The following is an 18,832-nucleotide window of genomic DNA, read 5'->3' as shown; positions in this document are numbered from 1 at the left end:
ACGGGTTTTAATCCTTTCTCAGGATTGAACTGGTGATTCTCGTAATCTAAGGTGAGCAAAATCAGCTCTTGTATTTGGTAAAGCCAAAGAATAGGTAGAACGAAAACGTTTAGAGATTTTCCGATTCCGAGTATACTTGATTCCATTTTAGAATAATATGGATGAAAAATCAGTGGAACGAATGTAGAAACCATATCAGAAACGTTGATTACACAATCGCATTGTTAGTGCTGCTATTGGCGGAGACCTGCAACACAGACTATAGAATATGCAATGTCCTCCCTTTATGCTACGTTCGTACAATCCATTCGTTTAACTATAAATAACATTCAACAAGTAGAAATGTACATACAATTGTATTTTTAATTTTCATTACTAGTTGTAAAGGCCGCAGTAGACCACACAACTAGGACCAACGCAATTACAAGGTTTCTGATCCAGTTCTACGGGTACGACTAAAATTTGATGTACTATTTAGTTTAAGAATGTAAAGTACAATATCAAAAGTAATGGAATTAAAAATCCACATGTGAATTTTAAATAGTCATCTAAATATATAAAGGGCAAAGCCCTCACTGACTGACTGACTGACTCACTCACTCATCACTAATTCTCCCACTTCCCATTTACCTAGGAGGCTGAAATTCGGTACACTGATTCTTTGGGCATTAAATAGGAAAACTAAGTAATTTTTATTCTGATCGGACTTTCGGGCTCCGCCCCAGTGGCTCTGGAGTTTGCCATGTTAACCTTATGATTTTTCATATTTAAAAGGAATTTAATGAATCTTAACAGCTGTTTCATTTAAACAAGTTGGTTCTGTTCTATGATGTTCAATAGCATTAAAGATACAAGGATTACTAAACAGGGTGCAGCACTTTATTTATTTTTTTTATTTATGACAACAGCTAATTTGCAACCAAAAGGTGAGTGAGCGTAGCGAACGAACTTCAAGCTGAAGGCAAGTGAGCGCAGCGAACGAGCTCCAACCTAAAGGTGAGTGACCGTAGCGAACGAACTTCAACCAGGACGTGATTGAGGCATGCGAATACTTATGAAGTTAAACGGGGCAAAGCCCGCGGGTACAGCTAGTTTATTATATAAAATCACAAAACGAGAAGGTATACTTACCTTTTTAAGGTATACTTAACTTAAAAAGGTATGCTTACCCTAATTTGAAATTGTCTGACATTTAAGTGTGAATAAAAGAATCCAAAACAAACTAATATGTCTTTGTAAAAGTACCGTTTTAATACAATGGGAAACGTCATAGAGCCAATTACGTGTTTGAAAGAAATTACAAGTTCTAGATATAATATTTTGTTATAATCCAACACAGGAATACAGTCTTGCTTGAAAGGGGTCATTTTGAATACCCAATAATGTAAACTAAAAAAAAAACGACTATATGTTATAGTTTCAAGAAATGTTAACTCAGTGTTAAGTCTCCGTTTTAAATAAGAAATGTGTTAGATGATAACCTTCTATCATAGATAATTCAGGTAAATAAGTTTCAACTTTTTGTGGTGGCAATTTATGAGTAGCCATTTGCAACGTAACTTCCATTATTTAGTTTTGTACCCTTTTTATCGTAGAAAAACTGCAGCGACCTTTCTTTTTACGAATAATTTGATTTAGTAATGATATCGAATAAATATATCAAATAAACATATCGATTTTTAAATCAATCTTTTATAAGGGTTTTACAAAAAATAAGACTAATATTTATTATACAACTATACATTTAACGAGGATACAGTTTACCTACATTAATTAAAGTTGCACGTCAGCCCTAACGTCAGCGGTGTTGTCTAGGTCCAGCCCAGGACTATGTTAATGTCTGTAATTTCCTGCACAGGATGTCACTGCGCTGCAAGCTCTTCCTCTTATAAATCAAACCAAGCGCATTTTACTAACATAAAATGGGCAATTTCTTTTCGTAATAATTTTAAACTTTCCCAACTATAATATACTGTATGCAAAATAACTTCGTCTTATTCGTAAGCATATGTTTTTTCAGAGAAGAGATTTCATAAGACTTAGACTGATCATACATTGTTAGGGCGATGTGCTACTTACTCTTTCCAAAGACATTGGAACAGTCAAGGTATTTATACAGACTGTCCCAAAAGTCCCGGACCGGTTTTATATTTTCTAAACGACAACAGATAAATCAATAAGATTTGGTACATCAACACCACACCTAAAAATCTACTTTTTTAAGGAAATATCAATTTTTTGTCATATCACGGGGACGTCCCGCAAGGAGTCAGACGGAAATCTTAAGTAGAAGCATATGTTGACATGTACATCAAATTAAAGACCTTTACTAGCAGAATATAATGCCGCAAATTTCAACTCAAACGGACAACCGAGCCAAGAATGACAGTGGTTCAAAGATTCATTTAATTTGCATTGCTATTTACGCTTACTCCTCAGGGGGCATCCCTAGGAGTCGGAAGAAAATTTTTAACGTAAGCATAGGTCGATATGCACATCAAATTAAAGGTCTTTACTAGTAGATTACAATGCCGTAAATTCAAGCTCAAAAGAATGCCTGCGTAAAAAATGACAGTCGTTCAAAGATTAAAAATGGCAGATTCAAGAAATCTTTGAACGGCTGCCATTTTTTACTCAGTAATCCGTTTGAGTTCAAATTTGTGGCATTATATTCTGCTAGTAAAGGTCTTTAATTTGATGTACATGTCAACCTATGCTTCTATTTAAGATTTTCTTCTGACTCCTTGCAGGACGTCCCCATGATATGACAAAAAATTGATATTTCCTTCAAAAAGTAGATTTTTAGGTGTGGTGTTGATGTACCAAATCTTATTGATTTATCTTTTGTCGTTTAGAAAATATTAAACCGGTCCGGGACTTTTGGGACAGTCTGTATACATTTAAATTTAATTAATTCAACTGTACTATCGACTTCAAGTGCAAGAAGACTTCTCATCCTATTGTAAAGACTGAAGTAGGTTTTACTTTTTCTGACGACATTGTTGGGTGCGCTGATGTCTACTAAATTTCCCCTCGAATTAGGACTAAGTTTACGATTGTATAGGGCGATTGTACATTTTGTTATGACCTTTTGGTTGGGATACCAGAGGATGAAGCTGTAGCATTTTTTGGTAAGAAACTAATAGTTAACAACAAAATTCCCCTTAGACCGGATGAAACTAACATTGAGAGTTTCTTCAGCTTATCCACGAGGAATATAAAGAAAATTGATTAATCTATGACTACACCTAAGACCGATTACTTGTTACTTACCTGTTTATTATACCTAAAATCTCTTTAAAATACAGGAAAGGCTGCTTGAAAATCTAAAGACTGAAAAAGTTTTATTTTCAAAATTGCTCATAGGTATGAAAATATTCTACATGATACTCCAACAATGTGAAATACTTAAGAGGAACTATAAATTACTCATTCACCACTAAATAATAAGTATTTAAATAAGTTTTGTTCCTATAAGAATTGGTGTAATGTGCTATATTATGTATTCTGGTCTTCCGATTCTCAGTTGACATTTACATATGAGTATTCTCATGTATATGAATCATCATAGCAAATGCAGCACGACTGGTGTGACGTCCGCGAGTAAAACAAGAGACTCTAAATCAGCTGTTGTACTCTGAATGCACGTTTGTTGTCTCATACATCATAGACTTATATACCAACGACTTGGTCTTGTTTAAGTAAAGGATGGTTTGCTTTCACTTAAATGTATAATGTTGAAAAGGATAGTGGACTAAGAAGTTTAAACTTGATTTTTAATTTGAATTAATTTTTATTTATTTCAACGGATTACATGATTTTACAAACAATATATTTTGATATGATGATTAATAGATAACTAGATGTACGGTAACGAAAAACAGTTTTTGTTCATTTTCACAAGAATCCTTTACCAAGCTAATGAAAAATCTATAAAACAGCCAACATACAAATAATAATAACAAATAACATAGTAGCATGTTCTCACAAGACTCTAAAGATTACAAACAGATGAACAGATGTGGATTTTAATATATATTTTTTATACAAATAAACTGAAACCCTTGTAGATATTAAAAGTTTCATAAAGTTTGTTTCATGTTACTTAACAATGTTACGAAGTAGCATTCAAAGAATTCAAATCTATCCATGATTTTATCTACTTTACAGTTGCATCAACTTGTACAAAAAACTTCTAAAATAGTTTTGTAACATATTAACATGACACAATAAACTTTGAGATAATATATTGTTAACAACCTATCTGTTGTTAAATTAGAGTGTTTGTAATGAAGGTCCCAACCCGGTATGTTTTGTTAAAAACCCTTTTGTTTCTATGACCAATATGCATTAATTTTTAAAGAGTAAGATCTGTCCCTCCTAGATTTGGCGATACTTTTTACAACACGGGCGGTCTACATGAAGATGGCCGACAAGGTTTTTGTGAGGTTCCATTTGGCAGGATCCCAAAAACTGTCTATAATCCGAACAAGGATTTGTCTGAGATGTTGCGAATTAGATTCAATTATTTTTACATTAATAAGCTGCAAGTAAAAAATTATCGGATTATGCATGGGGACATTTTAGTTGAGAACATTACCAATTAGTTTGTTTTCCAAATGAGAATATCAAATGAACAAAAAGTAAATATTTTATTACACGTTATATGGATTTCTATGTTTTTTTGTACTTTTGTTTCAATGTTTCTCACACTTTTACGCAACAAAATATATATTTTATCTAACGTAATATCAGAAGTCGTTTTTTGTCTCCACCAATTAAATGAATAAAATAAACACTTGGCTTTTCTATAGAGACGACAAGCTCCAATTTAAATGAATTTCTCGGATTATCTCCAATCAATAAACCATTTTAAGAGTTGAGTGGTGTATTTTGGTTGTGCAATTTAAAACAACGTTAAGGCTTAAAACTAACTTAATACTAAAACGCTACGTTTGCCATAACATTTATACCACGATAATAATCGATTACTTCTGTTTTGCCTTTCATCTCGTTATAGTCTCTGGTTGAATGTTTCTTTTAAACTATCTGAATTTCAAAATATTTTCACTTATTTAATTATCAGTGATAAGCGAAAATTCTTAACTGACGATTCTTTAATTTTGTCACTCTTTGACAACAAGTTACATCACAACACACGGGTGGTGTTAACTCCCGCGCCGGACAGACCGGACGAGACAATTGAGTTAGACAACGTGTTAACCACGGCCATCGCTGTTTTGTTTAATCAATCTCAGACACCTAGTCATGCGTCAAAGAAACCTGCTTGTGTTGCTTCAGTATATATTTAAAATTTTGGACTCACATTTATAACTTTCGTATAAGAACATTAAAATTTTATAAGATTACCTGATTCTGTCTGTGTTCCTAAATCTTTGTAGTGAGCAGCTACAGCAGCATACATCAAGAGAGTACATTTGATGAATTTTTCAAAGACGTTGATGGTGTTTTTTACTTTCCATTTAGCTGTGTACATGGCCTCGGGCCTGTGAGGGAGACGAATCCTGCAAAGCGAGGTTTGGGCTGATACTGTACTTGAATTAAATCTTTTTTTACACCTTCTTTGAGAGTTGTTAATAAACTGACTGTACTGGTAAATGTTGGAATGTTGGAGGTGACATCAGGACTTAATCCACGAAGTCACTGACATGATGCGTAATGTGTTACGCTTTGTGACACTAATTCACTTTATCTCAGTCACATAGTTGTTACACTAATAAAACAAGCTGAAACTTCGTTCAATATAGTAGATTTAAATTGTTTATTTAAAACTCAATGCTCTTGGAATTCAGCATTATTAAATTGAACATTGTTAAGAAAAGCAGAATGCATTTCCACTCCGAAAAGAAGTGCAGATGCTCAGGGTTTTAATTAATTTAAGCTTTTTTGCAAACTAATGACTTGATTACTTTGATTATGTGGCAATTTGATTAATTACTTTTATTGTTGATATGCATGCAATACTGCCATCCCTACATTTATTGTTTAGGACAGTGATTAACATGGCCTGTTTGATATGACACCCCTAAAAGAAGACGAAATATTTGATAATTTAAATTAAATCGTAAATAGTAATAATATACTAGGATGGCTGCTAATTAGCCTAAGAGGATGATTAAATTCCATAAACCAGTAACCAACCACAATTCTGTTGGTATAATCCAAATCTAAAGCCACTTAATATTCTTAGAATCACGGTTAATCTACAATTTTTTATGTTCCGCAGTTCGGATTGCTATCGCATGTTTAACAAGTCTATAAAACAGGTTATATTTAACAATCATGTATTTTTCTTATTTTATTTATGATTCTAATAGCAAAAATATGAGATAATTTACGTGGTCGCGATTTCGACCGGACCAGATTCTGGCTGGCGGAAACATACTTCTACATCTGAATTATTGTAAGCAAACATTAAAACACATCATATTTTGTTTAACTAACCTGTTTGTGTGTGTTAAAGGATTTTTTGCGGGAATAATCATTCAAATTTAAATGAAGAAAAAATTATTTTTTAATATAATTTACTAACGTAACCTTGCGCTTTGGATGATTTTCACAAGTAGTACTAAATATTTGCGATTTTAAAAACTTATCTATCTATGCTTTTAGATGTATAGAAGTTATCAACGTTCAAAATATAAATAATTATAAGGATTTTTAGTTTAATTTAATATTTTAAATTCAATTTATGTCACGATAATTGTCAATAATTTATTAAGTATTATTGCTAACAAATTGTATGCATTTGACCACAGATTAAAAAATCTTCTAGACATCGCTCCGCTTTGAATTTCAAGTTTAACACACTCCAACTTCAAGGATATTTTCACAGAATAGGTTTTGCAGAAAAATCAAATGTGAGCTTTCAATCCTGCATGACAAGTTGTTTGTCAATATCTAACAAATTGTTATATTCTGTCTCTTCCGAATTCGCTAAACTTCTCTATTCAATAATACTGGAAACTTCCCAACAGCATGTTTTATCTGTGTCACTCCTATCCGTATTGAATTCCTTTGCGCCGTTCTTCCAAAATATTTGTCTTGTTTTAACTGCCTAGCAGTCTTGGTTAAATTTTCATTCTTTGGTAGTCAGTAAAGGTTTTGGATTTGCAATCAAGTTAGTGTAATTATCAAAAATATATCTATAATGAAATAAAAAGTCAACCATATAGTTCATCAAATCAACTATCAACAAAATGATATTGCGATGCTTGTATATAGTGATGTAATTAAATTTGGAATATTTAACTCACGAAATATTGATTTCACAACAAATAAAATAAATATTTTACATAGGGTATTATCCACACTAATTATTAAATTATAATTTAATTTATAATACAACAATTATAAGTATAAATAGTGTACAGTAAATAACGATTGAATGATCTTTGTTAGCTTTAAAGAACTACAGTAAGTATATATTGCGGATGGAATCACTTTTGAAGGGTCCATAGGAATGTTTTTTAGCAGTAAGGATTTATACCTTACTGACTCAAATAGACTTCTGGTTATACACTTCAATTAAAACATTGTATTAAAATCCTTCTTTTTCATTTATCGACCTATGAAAAGGAACCTACGCAGTCTATGCATTTATAATTCTATGCAGGCTATATGTATTAGCATTAAACTAAATTTAGTTATCCACACAACAAAATTGAAATAAAAATAACTTTTTTGCATGACATATATTCCTTAATAGATAAAAAAGTTTTTAGACTTGAAAATATTTTGTTTTGTTAAAAATAATGTTTGTGATCCGTCCAGTAACCACCATTGTAAAACAAATTATTACTTTTTACGAAATCTCCCTTTTAAGGGGGAAAATGTATGAGCAGTTTGAGAAATTTAACAATCATCTTTTAATTGAGCTAGCCGAATTAAATAATTATTTAGAAGTAAACATAAATAATGATAAATACTACAAAAAACCAGAAGTTTAATAATAACAATTAAAAGAGTTCAATAATCAAAAATATACTACTGTGCTGGTTTTTTTTTTAAAGTTAAATATTGCGAAAGATAATTGTTTTAAAAAGGAAAATTGTTTACCTGTATAAATTTAACGCAAATGGCCTAAATCCTGTATGTGGGTTTAAATATCCTCTAGTTTTACCTATCTAGAAAGGCTTTACTTTACCCTTCTCAAAAAGAAACTGATTAAAATAGTAATACTGTAGCCATAGATTAATTTAAAGTGTATCTATACTTAGTTAGGAGATGATGCATGTGTATAATTTTGAAATGAGTTGAGATATTTTCTTTTTAAACGGACGAAATTGCCTAATTCTTTAATGAGGTTCTATATAAAGCTACAAAAAAAAACAAAAACTGTGATTGCAATGGAATTACAAAGAATAACCATTAGTGTTCGTCTACGATGGGATGGCAGTTAAGTGACAACCGTGAAAACATGTTTTCTGGTTTGTCTAGCGAGTTGCCAGGTTAATATTGCTTTTGGAAAATACTATAATGCAAACCAGCTATTTGTCAAAAAACCCGTTAAAATTGCTGACCAGGGTAAGTAAAGGTACACTTATAATTTACTTCCCTACCTGAAAATTTTCATTAATGATATTTATTCAAATTTGAACATACGTTAGGGGTTGTCTTAAACCTGTATCGGTTCAAGATATCTTTCCTTAGTGGTCTAACATACTTTTTATGGCTCACCTTCACGTCTTATGGCGCTAGATTCTAGTCCGGGAATGTTTTACACATTATCACATAGATAAAATCCATTGGCGGGATTTGAACCCAGGACTTTGGGCTCCGAAGCCCCAAGCTCTATCCTAGACCAGCTCACTCCACGGTTATAAATACTGGATGGATTTTAACTGTAACACGCTCCATCACGGTTCAAAATAAGGTATGAATAGTAGTAAACAAACCCAGTTTTGATCAGTAAAAACTACTCCTATAAAAGACTTATTCAACCAGGTTTACAGCAAGGAAGTAAACTAGCCACAGCTAGATGTGATGTCTTTATTAGTAACCGCAACCTGTTAATAAGTTTAGCATAATGAGTAACAGTTCAAGACTTAATATTATACACATGTAACAATTTGTACTGACATTCTAGAAGCCATGAAGTCTGGATGTTATTTTTATTGCTTTATAAGGGTCAGTGCCAGACTAACCATACAATGTAGCTACAACAGGGTCTTCTGTTTACCTAATTGGAACAGACAGCAGTCTTGTTCTGTGCCAAAACATGTCTTAATGAACTGCACTGCACTTACACCAACCGATGATCTTGAGTACGCGATATACACAACCATACGCTCGCAGATCTGACTACCAAGTAAACTTATAATGGCCTTACAGAACAATAGATACTTTATTAAAAAAAAAAACAATACTTTATTGTATAAATTACTGTGATTAGAGCTACTATATTTATATTGTAACACATTAATAAACACAATTTCACTTGTAAATTATTCTTATTAATCAACTATACATACATATAAGAATACCACTTATATGTTGAAGTAAGGTTGTCTATACCACTTTTTAAAACAGTTTACAACTATTTAATTAACATCCTTTGGACTAAGTTAGTAAAGCAAGAATAAATTCAAGAACAATATAAGCTAATAATAAATATTAAATTTTTCGTTTTCGTCTCTTACAATATTGAATTTTGTGAAACTTGCACACACTACTTGTTATACAATGGTTATAATTTATAGTATTAATTAAGTCAAACATAAACTGGGTTCTGAAACGAGATTTTATTGATTGTTTACGTGTTTGTTACATTCCTTTTGAAACATAGCTCTAAAATTCTACTAATCCTAATATCTTTTGGTAATATCTGATTTAGTTTGGTATTGTGAGAAAATAAAATCGTTTACAGAATTTTCTTTCCATCACACTACACAAGAGATGTCAGTTTGAGAACATCCCAGAGGTCATATAAACATCATGAGAGATGCCTGTGATCCGCTCAAGTGAGAGATTCTATCACAAGCTTGAAATAGCACTTGATGATTCTCTTTCAGATTAATCTAGCCGCTACTTCACTCGTCTTTTAAAAATTACTTAAAATTGGCTCTTTTCACAAATCGAAATTTAAAAATTCTTGCTAGTATCATATAGGTCGTATGATAATAGCGTTTAACAAAGATAAACAATAACAAAAGGTGGATCATATGGAAATTTAGAAACCTTTGGAGGTATCCATTCAATCTACAAACAGTTTTAAAATGCTCAAGCCCCATTAAGTATCATCATTAAATAATCAATAGGTAAACATTAAGATACTTTTCTCAGTACTGCCAAGGCAGGTTTAATTAGCCCTTGTGTACATGCTAATATGGCGAAACTTGGATGGTCAATCACAATATAGCAGAAGACCATAGATTAAATCTACCTGATACTTTGATATTAGAAAAGAAATCGATAAGCTTTAAGTATAGAAAATTCATATACTATACAGAATTTTAATTACAAGTATTTAAATTGAATCTTCTATGTAATCAAAACCAATCATTTTGAAGCATTTAGTGAAAGCTATATAGTCCATTTTTTTTAGTTTCATTTCATTGTTTCAATATTGGTGTTTAATGCCAACAGTTCACTGGTATTATATTTGTTGTCAGAATGATTTACAAACCAACCGTTGCTTCAGCTAGCTGATAGACGAAGCTATTGTTAGATGCCTCTGGCATTTTCCATTGTGAAAATCCCTATGTGGACAAGCAATGTAGAAACCTATGTAGTAAGCTCGATGTTATATTCTTTTAAGAGTTATATATTCGTTTAAGATGTTATATTATCTAAGAGTTATATTTAAATGTTGGATTTTTTCGTTTAGTTTAACAGTAACGTCATCAGTAAAATAGTTCTTCCTGTAATAACTACTTATTTAATATTTTAACCGTCAAACTTTATTATCAATGTAAATTATACCCTCTAGATCCTTGTTGGCCATTGTTATAACATGGGAAAATGTCACAATTTTTCGACCATTACATAAACTGTTCGTTGGACTTCATAACCAAATACCTTTTGTGGGAATCGCATAAGACTGACTTAGTATAGACGAAAATTAAAGATTTATAAATAAAGTAAAAACCGTACACTAAAGGAGTTGTCTGCTTCCTTTAAGGAGTTATGCATCCCATAAAATTAAATGCAGATGCATTTATAAGGTTTCTGTATATATATATATATTTTTTTTTTATATGTGAAACTTAACTATTATTGTTTTAAATGCGTTGCACTGTCACAAAACAGTGTTTTGATAACTACTAATTTTATATTAAGTAGTCTATAGCTCTTAATAATAATTATAGTAATAATTATTATAAAAAACCAAATATTAGGAAACAGAAAGATTTAAATTGAGTATTTTAAAGCCTTTAAAACTGTGTTATGTAAGATAATCTTTCACTTTCTTTTAGAAAAACATTAGGTTGTATAAAACATTAGTAGTATTGTATAAAATACCAATCTAATGCATTCCATTTGTTCACAGGTAAGTAGCTAGCTGACTAAAAATGACGTAAGTACTTGGGATATTTGAAAACTGTTTGGTGTGTGCTAGGAGTTTTATAATTCGCATGCTCAAGAAGTAGTATAATATAACCTTAACATCAAAAATATGATACGTTAATCGCCCTTACGGAAATATAATCTGCAATCATCATTATTTGTTTGAAAGATCCAAATTGAAGGCTTCCTTAATTTTACATTTGCAAACTATTCAATTTGATTCTTACAGAGCAAACGTCACCGATTTCAAAATTCTCTGTTGTTAGTAATTATTTTTTGGAGCCATGTGAAGTATGTCTTAATTTATAGATTGAGTGCAAGTTTTGATTTTGAACAGTAATCTGTTTCTTTGTTTGATGTAGTTGTTAAAACAAAAAAACTATATATAAATAGTGTTATAAGAAAAGAAAACTGTCCAATGTTACGATTGAAACAACAACATTAGTGAAGAGGCAGCTTTAATGTGGCTGTTTATCTTCTACTAGAGATTTGCAGGAGATATTACAGCTGATTGTTCTTGGGTCGACAACAACAACAACAACACTTTAGTAAAGATAATTTGTTGTCGTTACAAAAATGCATTATATAGTGAAGAGACAGACAACGTGGTTGTTGTGTCTTCTACTAGAGATTTGCAGGAGACATTACAGCTGATTGTTCTTAGAACGACGACGACAACAACAACAACATTTTAGTAAAGATAAATTGTATATAGTTGTTGAAAAAACTGAACTATATTAGTGAAGAGACAGACAACGTGGTTGTTGTGTCTTATACTAGAGATTTGCAGGAGACATTACAGCTAATTGTAGTTGAAACAACAGTAGCATAGTGAGAGACAGCGAGACGGCTACTAGGGGTCGTGTACAGTTCAGAAACATCAAAACATCAAAGAAACTATCCTAAAACCACAGACAAGTAAAGCAATATTTAATTTGTTTGGCTATGCTAAAACCAAGATTTATTATGAAGAATAGTTATTTGTGCAACTAGTGAGCAAAATGAGCGATTACCTCACTCGAGAGAAATCCTTACTCATGAGCCGTAGGTGAGTAAGAGATGGTTTCTCGAGTGAGGCGATTGCACTTTGCACTCGAGTTGCACATTATATTTTTCCTACAGTTACCATAAAACAAATAAATTGGTAAAGAAACGTGCCTTCACGTTGCAAATCTGGAGTGAGACAATGTTAACATTGTCTCACTGATGAGCGAATTGGCTACTTTGCTTTCTCAATTCAGTGAGAGAACATGTACATTGTTAGGTAACTGTAGAAAAAATATATTATTACAAATTTCTTATAACTAAGTAAGCGCTTTGTTTCTTTGAAGCTAACCGTTCCATTACTAGGTAGATTTTTAGTTCAAAACTTCGATACAGTGACACATCAAAGCGTGTATATTGTTCACGAAAAAATCTTACGATTTGCTCCACCTCAATCTTAAGGTGGGGTGAAGAATTTAAACCTTGGCGTGCAACGAGCAATAAAAGTAGCGACCGGAAATTAGAGCCAAATATATGACCGGAAACGCTCAATACAACAGGGGATGTAGCGTGTAGCGAGGCTGCGGTGAAATATGGCGAAACTGCTGAAGCATTCTCCTCCTTGGTGAGGTGCAAAGATACTAGGATAAATACATAAACTTTTATTTTATATCGTTTTTGTCAATACCAAAATTAATTGTTACGTTATTATCAATCGTTAATAGTAGTTTCTAAAGATACCTAAATTATACCGTAGTCTAAAGGCGTTACGAAACTAGCCTTTTCTGTTTAGAGATTGTGAATGTCAACCAAAAGCAATTAAGTTATAGCTTTAAAGTAAATGCAACACAAAAACAATCGGTGGCTGTGGGAATGACAGTTGAGTGACAACCGTGAAAATGCTTTATCTCGCTTGTCTGTCACCGAGCAGTCAGCTTGAAATTTCTTTTGGAAACTATTAAAGAAAAATAATGTTTTTAATGCTAAAATCATTCAAATCCGTTATAAGAGTGTTTATTGGCACTTTAAAGGTAAATTATCTATTTATTACATTTACTATTGTTAATTAAAATCACATTTAAATAAAACATAGGATCAAGACTACAAACAATGGTCCTAAACCAAAAGAATTTACCTGTAGCTTATTCAAGATAAGGCAAAATTACTAACGCCCTTTTGAAGGTTCATATAAACAAGATATATTCGTCTTTTACGATCATTAATCATCCTACGTAATCATTATTATCTTAATAAAGCATAGATAATTCTAAAATCAGCAGGACAGAATATTAAAGGGGGGCATTCAATACAAATTCTATTAATACAAATTATAAATATGTAGCTCATTTTATAAGACTAGTATTTATAACATTTACACAACCAAGGATAATATGGAGTTATTTATGTACGCAAGAAAACTGTTGAGGGTTTTTTCGATTTTCTTCTTTATCGTGCGAAATAATTGTTGTGAATTAATGTTGTATTTTAATATTTAAAACCCGAGATCTAAGTACACGTTGCAGGTACTCTTTTAGAGTGTTGTTTGGTGAGTCGTTGGCTTACTTGACAGCGTACTGTGTAACTATGGCAGCGACTTTATCGGTTTGCACCCCGATCTCTCTACTTACTTAATCTTAATACTTATCAGTACAGTTATTTCTTGTACTGTTCCTTAATATCCCTTACTTTCCCTGACACCTTTCATACATAGCACACATTTCTAAGCTGTGTTACCGGGCAAATCCAAGGTTGAAAGAGGTAAGTAATAGTCTTTTTATCAAGCAAGGTATAGACAACTGTACATTATGTATCTAAACCCACACGTAACACATGTAACACACAGAAGTGTTGTGATGATTATCATGACATCAGGGAAGTATCTTGCATGTAGTAATCACTTCCCTGAGGAGTCAGATATGATCAGGGAACTCTGCTCCCAGAGCCAAAGGTTAATTCATCCTTCCACTTTGTACCGTGATTTATCATACAACAACACATTGTCATAGACACCTCGTCAAGAAATCTCGAATTTCTTAGATTTTAGCCTTGAATTCTCCCACCCGCAATTATTTCATGATTAAATGGATTGTATCAAGCAAGGAATCAACCAGTTCAATACGACTGTGAACTATACTTATAAAGTTTATGTGGCGGTGCCGGAACTCATTATATCGCTGCTTTGGTGCAACAATACATCGCGGTACTGAGAAACCGACAACCTAATACTTCAGGCTATGAAAAACTGAATTTGCAATCGAATTGGTATTATAACATTCGTTCTATCTCATGCCGTTTTCGGTCTATCTGTCTGTATGTGATCTTCACAAAAACATTCATAACTCCTCAACTGTTTGAGCTACAGCGTTGAAATCATGTAAAAATGTTGATCTTATCCACTATGTTTGTACAAAATATGAAAAGCAAACTTTTAAACCATTTATAAATGGCAGCTTTCAAAAATGTGTAATGAAAATTCCATGAAAACTGTACCTTTAGTTTTCTCTACTAAACAATGTTTAAAGTAGTGTTATCAATTTAACATTCATTGTTTAAAAATAGAGAAAACCTGCTGCTAACCATAGGTATGGCAAGAAAAAAATTATTTCTCAGTTATTATTTGTCCAACCTAAGCTTATACGATATAGTTAAGTATTCTACATAAAATTTACTACATTTTACATATCTTAAAAATATTTTGTAAAATTAACTCTGTTCGTGAAAGTTTTTACTAACTATTATTAAAAGCCACCATTTTTAAACGGTTCAAGAGTTTTTATTCATATTTTGCTAAAAAATAGTGGTCAATAAGATAAACATTTTTACAGAATTTCAACGTTGTAACTCAAAGCAGTAAAGGAGTTATGAATGTTTAAAAATTACATACAGGCTGATAGACTAAAAACGGAATGATATAGGGCGTGTTATATTTCATTTTTTTTTTTTTTTTGACATGCTGAGTAAAGTGCCAAAGTTTGTCCATATGGTTGCAAGACACTCTGTATAAAATATATGATGATAGTTATATCTAAATAATATGATATACATAGTTTAACATCTGATAAAGTACGGTTTGGCTTTCACTGGTGTGGAGCTAGATATTTGAACGTTATCAACCTATCAAACGCAGATGTGTAATTTTTCAATGCAGTAAACATGGCGCATCTGACACATTTCTAATAGTTATCTTCTCCAACTTTTACACATCAAGTTAAGCTTACAACAAACTGTGAAGTGTCTTCGGTTACAAGCAAATGATGAGAGCTTCGATTGTTCTGTTGGCGTTTCTGAGTAAGTAATTACTATTCTATTTAAATTATTTGTTAAAATTCCCCCACTATCTAAATTAATTTTAATCTAAGAAAAATCAATCCGTAAAAGAAAAAATACCATGCCGATACTAGATTGGTGCAGAGACATAAGACTGTGTGGTAAAATCATTACTTTTTCTTAACTAAACAAACTTTCTGAAATAGAAAAAAGTGAAATAGAAAAATTTTAACATATTTTAAGTATAAATAATAGTAGCTATAATTTAATTTGGCATTTTCCGTGATTTATTTGCACGTCCATTTCAATAGCTATCATCGTTATCAAAACTGAATAAAATACAAACTTTGAAACCCGGAGTTGCCCGAGTCAAAATACAAGGCACGGTAATAACCACATCATAGAATATTCCAGATCATTCTAAAAACTCTTAAATATTGTGAAACCATATATTGTCACGCACACGCATATGACAGTTTGTTTTGAACGTTCAACTTTCGTAAATGAACATAGCCTTATTTAAGACATATTTCACCCTAATTAAAACACCTATTTTACTAATGCAAATAAAAGTGAAAACAGGTTTATTTCAAGTTCAGTTTAAGTTAATCAAAATAGGAGTAAAAGTTTTTGCCGACATCCGACATCAGAGAACATAAACAAAAGCACGTATGAAACAATTGTCACAGAAGCCCTAATATTTTACATAAGGATGCGAAGTCTACTTGCAGTATCCAAAGTCAATGATAGAATAAAAGACAAGTAGTAGTTACCTCTTTCTAAAAACCTTGTATTAATTTGAAATTATGATTTCTTGGGGCTTGGACAACAAAACAAAAAGTTTACAAGAATTAGCTCCATTAAATTTGTAAAAAAGGAACTCCTTGTTTTGAAAAATTCTCTATTTTAACGCAAATCTAAATTGTAAACAATAAACTGTCAAATAACTCTCTAATCATTCCTTCAAAATAAGAATCTTGAACATCCGTCAAGTAGTTGGTTAAGAATTTTTTGGCTGAACCCATTCGCGTTACAATATAATGAGGCTTTGTGTAATGTTACACTAATACAAGGCTCTTTAGACACAAGCCCATAACTGAATCGTTTGATAATTTGAGGATTGCCAACCAACACGTTGTTTATTTTGAGAAAAGCCTCGGTAACTGAGGTTAATATTGTTGCAATTCATTTTCGAGGCATATGTAATCAGTTAAATTTTAACGTTTAGCTATTGTAATAAAAGGGTTTGCTACACATAACATGTAAGGGTTGATTTATCAGAACTGGCCTCTTTATTAACGTTTATAAAACATGTGTTTTTTGTTGTTACTTCCGTTATTGCGGGATTGGCTGACTTTTAATAATATGCATACAACAAGGGCTGATTATTTACGTCGTTAAATAATATGGGTATCGTAATAATTATCTTATCGACCTTTATTTTATTGTTAATTTAATCATTTTAATAAAACCATATATGCAATGTGAGGATAAAAAGTATCAATAAGGTTTGAAGCCAGTATCTGTAATTCAGGGTGTTTTTAAAAGAATGCTGGGATTTCAAATGGTCGTTGCTCGGGGACTATTCAAGATAATTAAACTATTTAAAGGTCAAATTGAAGGGAAAAGAATAACGTTTTTTCTCATTCTTTCATACAATCCAGAATGATTTGGTAAAATTCAGATTTGCACCAATCTTATATGAGCGTAAAACTGGCAAAGTCTGTACGCTTGGGGCGATCGGTGGGTTTATTTGATGTCTTAACAGATTTTTTTTCGGCACGAAGACTCTACCTTTTATAGATTAAACCTTAAAATGACGAATTTAGGTTTGTTCAACTGATTACTTCGTTGGGCAATCGATTTTTCAGGGCTTCTGATGCAGAATTGTCGGATTCCTTCGACTATGTCATTGCTTGTTTTTAGCCGGCCATGTGTTGTCTTTTCAAAACACTTCGATGCCACGAAACTCATTAAACCAGCTTCAAGTTTCTTTATCATCAAGTAGATTTAAATTTAGTTCAATTTAGCAATTGATATAAACTCTGCGAACTACAGTATACATTCTGTGCCTTTTGTTGCGCCAGGCGTATGAGTCACAATAGCGGGCCTGTCACCCCGCACCTGTTTTACGTATACCCAGGTCAAAGATTCCTACCTTGATACACGGGAAACAAAACTTAGTTATTTTAGCTTCAATTTGACGTACAAAACGTTTAGTTACCTTGAATAGTATCCAAGCAATTACCATTTAAAATAGTGGCATTCTTTTAAAAACACTTAATTATTTGTTTACATTATTTTAATTTATGTTAAACAGGTATAATCATCAGATCAACAGGAGGGGTGACTTGTCCTGCTCCGTCTCAAGAGCAGAACCTCTTCGGCCACCCCTCGACAGGCAAAAACTACGAACCTTGCGTACAATGTGTTCAAAAGTTCTTGTTTAGTCTCCTCATGCGTCGGACAGGTATTTGCGAAGACCCAGCCTTTCATTGCAAGAGGTGCAGGTTCTCCGCAGTAAACGATGAATACTTCTGCATTCCGAGGAAGGGGAGTGTAGGAAGCGGGTGTGACGGTGTCGACATTGCAAAGTACACAAAACCCGTACAAAGAAACCCCTCAAAATGAGACATGGATGAATCAGTACATGTACAAAAATCAATTAAATGATCTGATAAGGATCTCAAAAGTTTTTGTTATTTCAATATTCACATACAAGGTTTCATGGACAATTTACTTACAAGTACATATTTGAATTTTTACCTGAAAGTACAAAACATACGTCAAATAAAACTTGTAATAATATATTTACCATGATACTGTTTACTCACAAGACGGTTAATACACATAAAGATGGTAAGTGGTGATCGATTTCGATTGGACACTCCAATCATCATCAGACCCAACAGGCGAATGACAAGAGTTTCAATGACGTCACTTATATACTATTGGCTTCCGCCAATAAGTTTCTATAAGTACAACTGGAGTCAAATCTCACTTCTTCATTAATTAGCTTATTTCTATTTTTACATTTTTCCTTGTAAAGTTA

At 32.2% G+C, this 18,832-nt stretch overlaps 2 protein-coding genes across 2 annotated transcripts in view; both read left to right on the top strand.

Annotated features, from left to right (window-relative positions):
* The window catches only part of LOC128985362 (lutropin-choriogonadotropic hormone receptor), a 384,665-nt gene that overhangs the window by 128,223 nt on the left and 237,610 nt on the right, over positions 1–18,832 (top strand). The window lies entirely within an intron of this gene.
* Positions 15,611–18,434, top strand: LOC128985361 (uncharacterized). Its single transcript, XM_054404786.1, has 2 exons — positions 15,611–15,801; positions 18,101–18,434. The coding sequence occupies exons 1-2, from the start codon at positions 15,765–15,767 to the stop codon at positions 18,409–18,411; spliced, it is 348 nt and encodes a 115-aa protein (XP_054260761.1). The 5' UTR covers positions 15,611–15,764; the 3' UTR covers positions 18,412–18,434.

This window comes from Macrosteles quadrilineatus, unplaced genomic scaffold (assembly GCF_028750875.1).
Source record: "Macrosteles quadrilineatus isolate MER2022 unplaced genomic scaffold, UCM_ALF_1.0 Scaffold_2__2_contigs__length_208266976, whole genome shotgun sequence".
Lineage (NCBI taxonomy): Eukaryota > Metazoa > Arthropoda > Insecta > Hemiptera > Cicadellidae > Macrosteles > Macrosteles quadrilineatus.
This window is presented reverse-complemented; position numbering and strand designations above follow the sequence as displayed.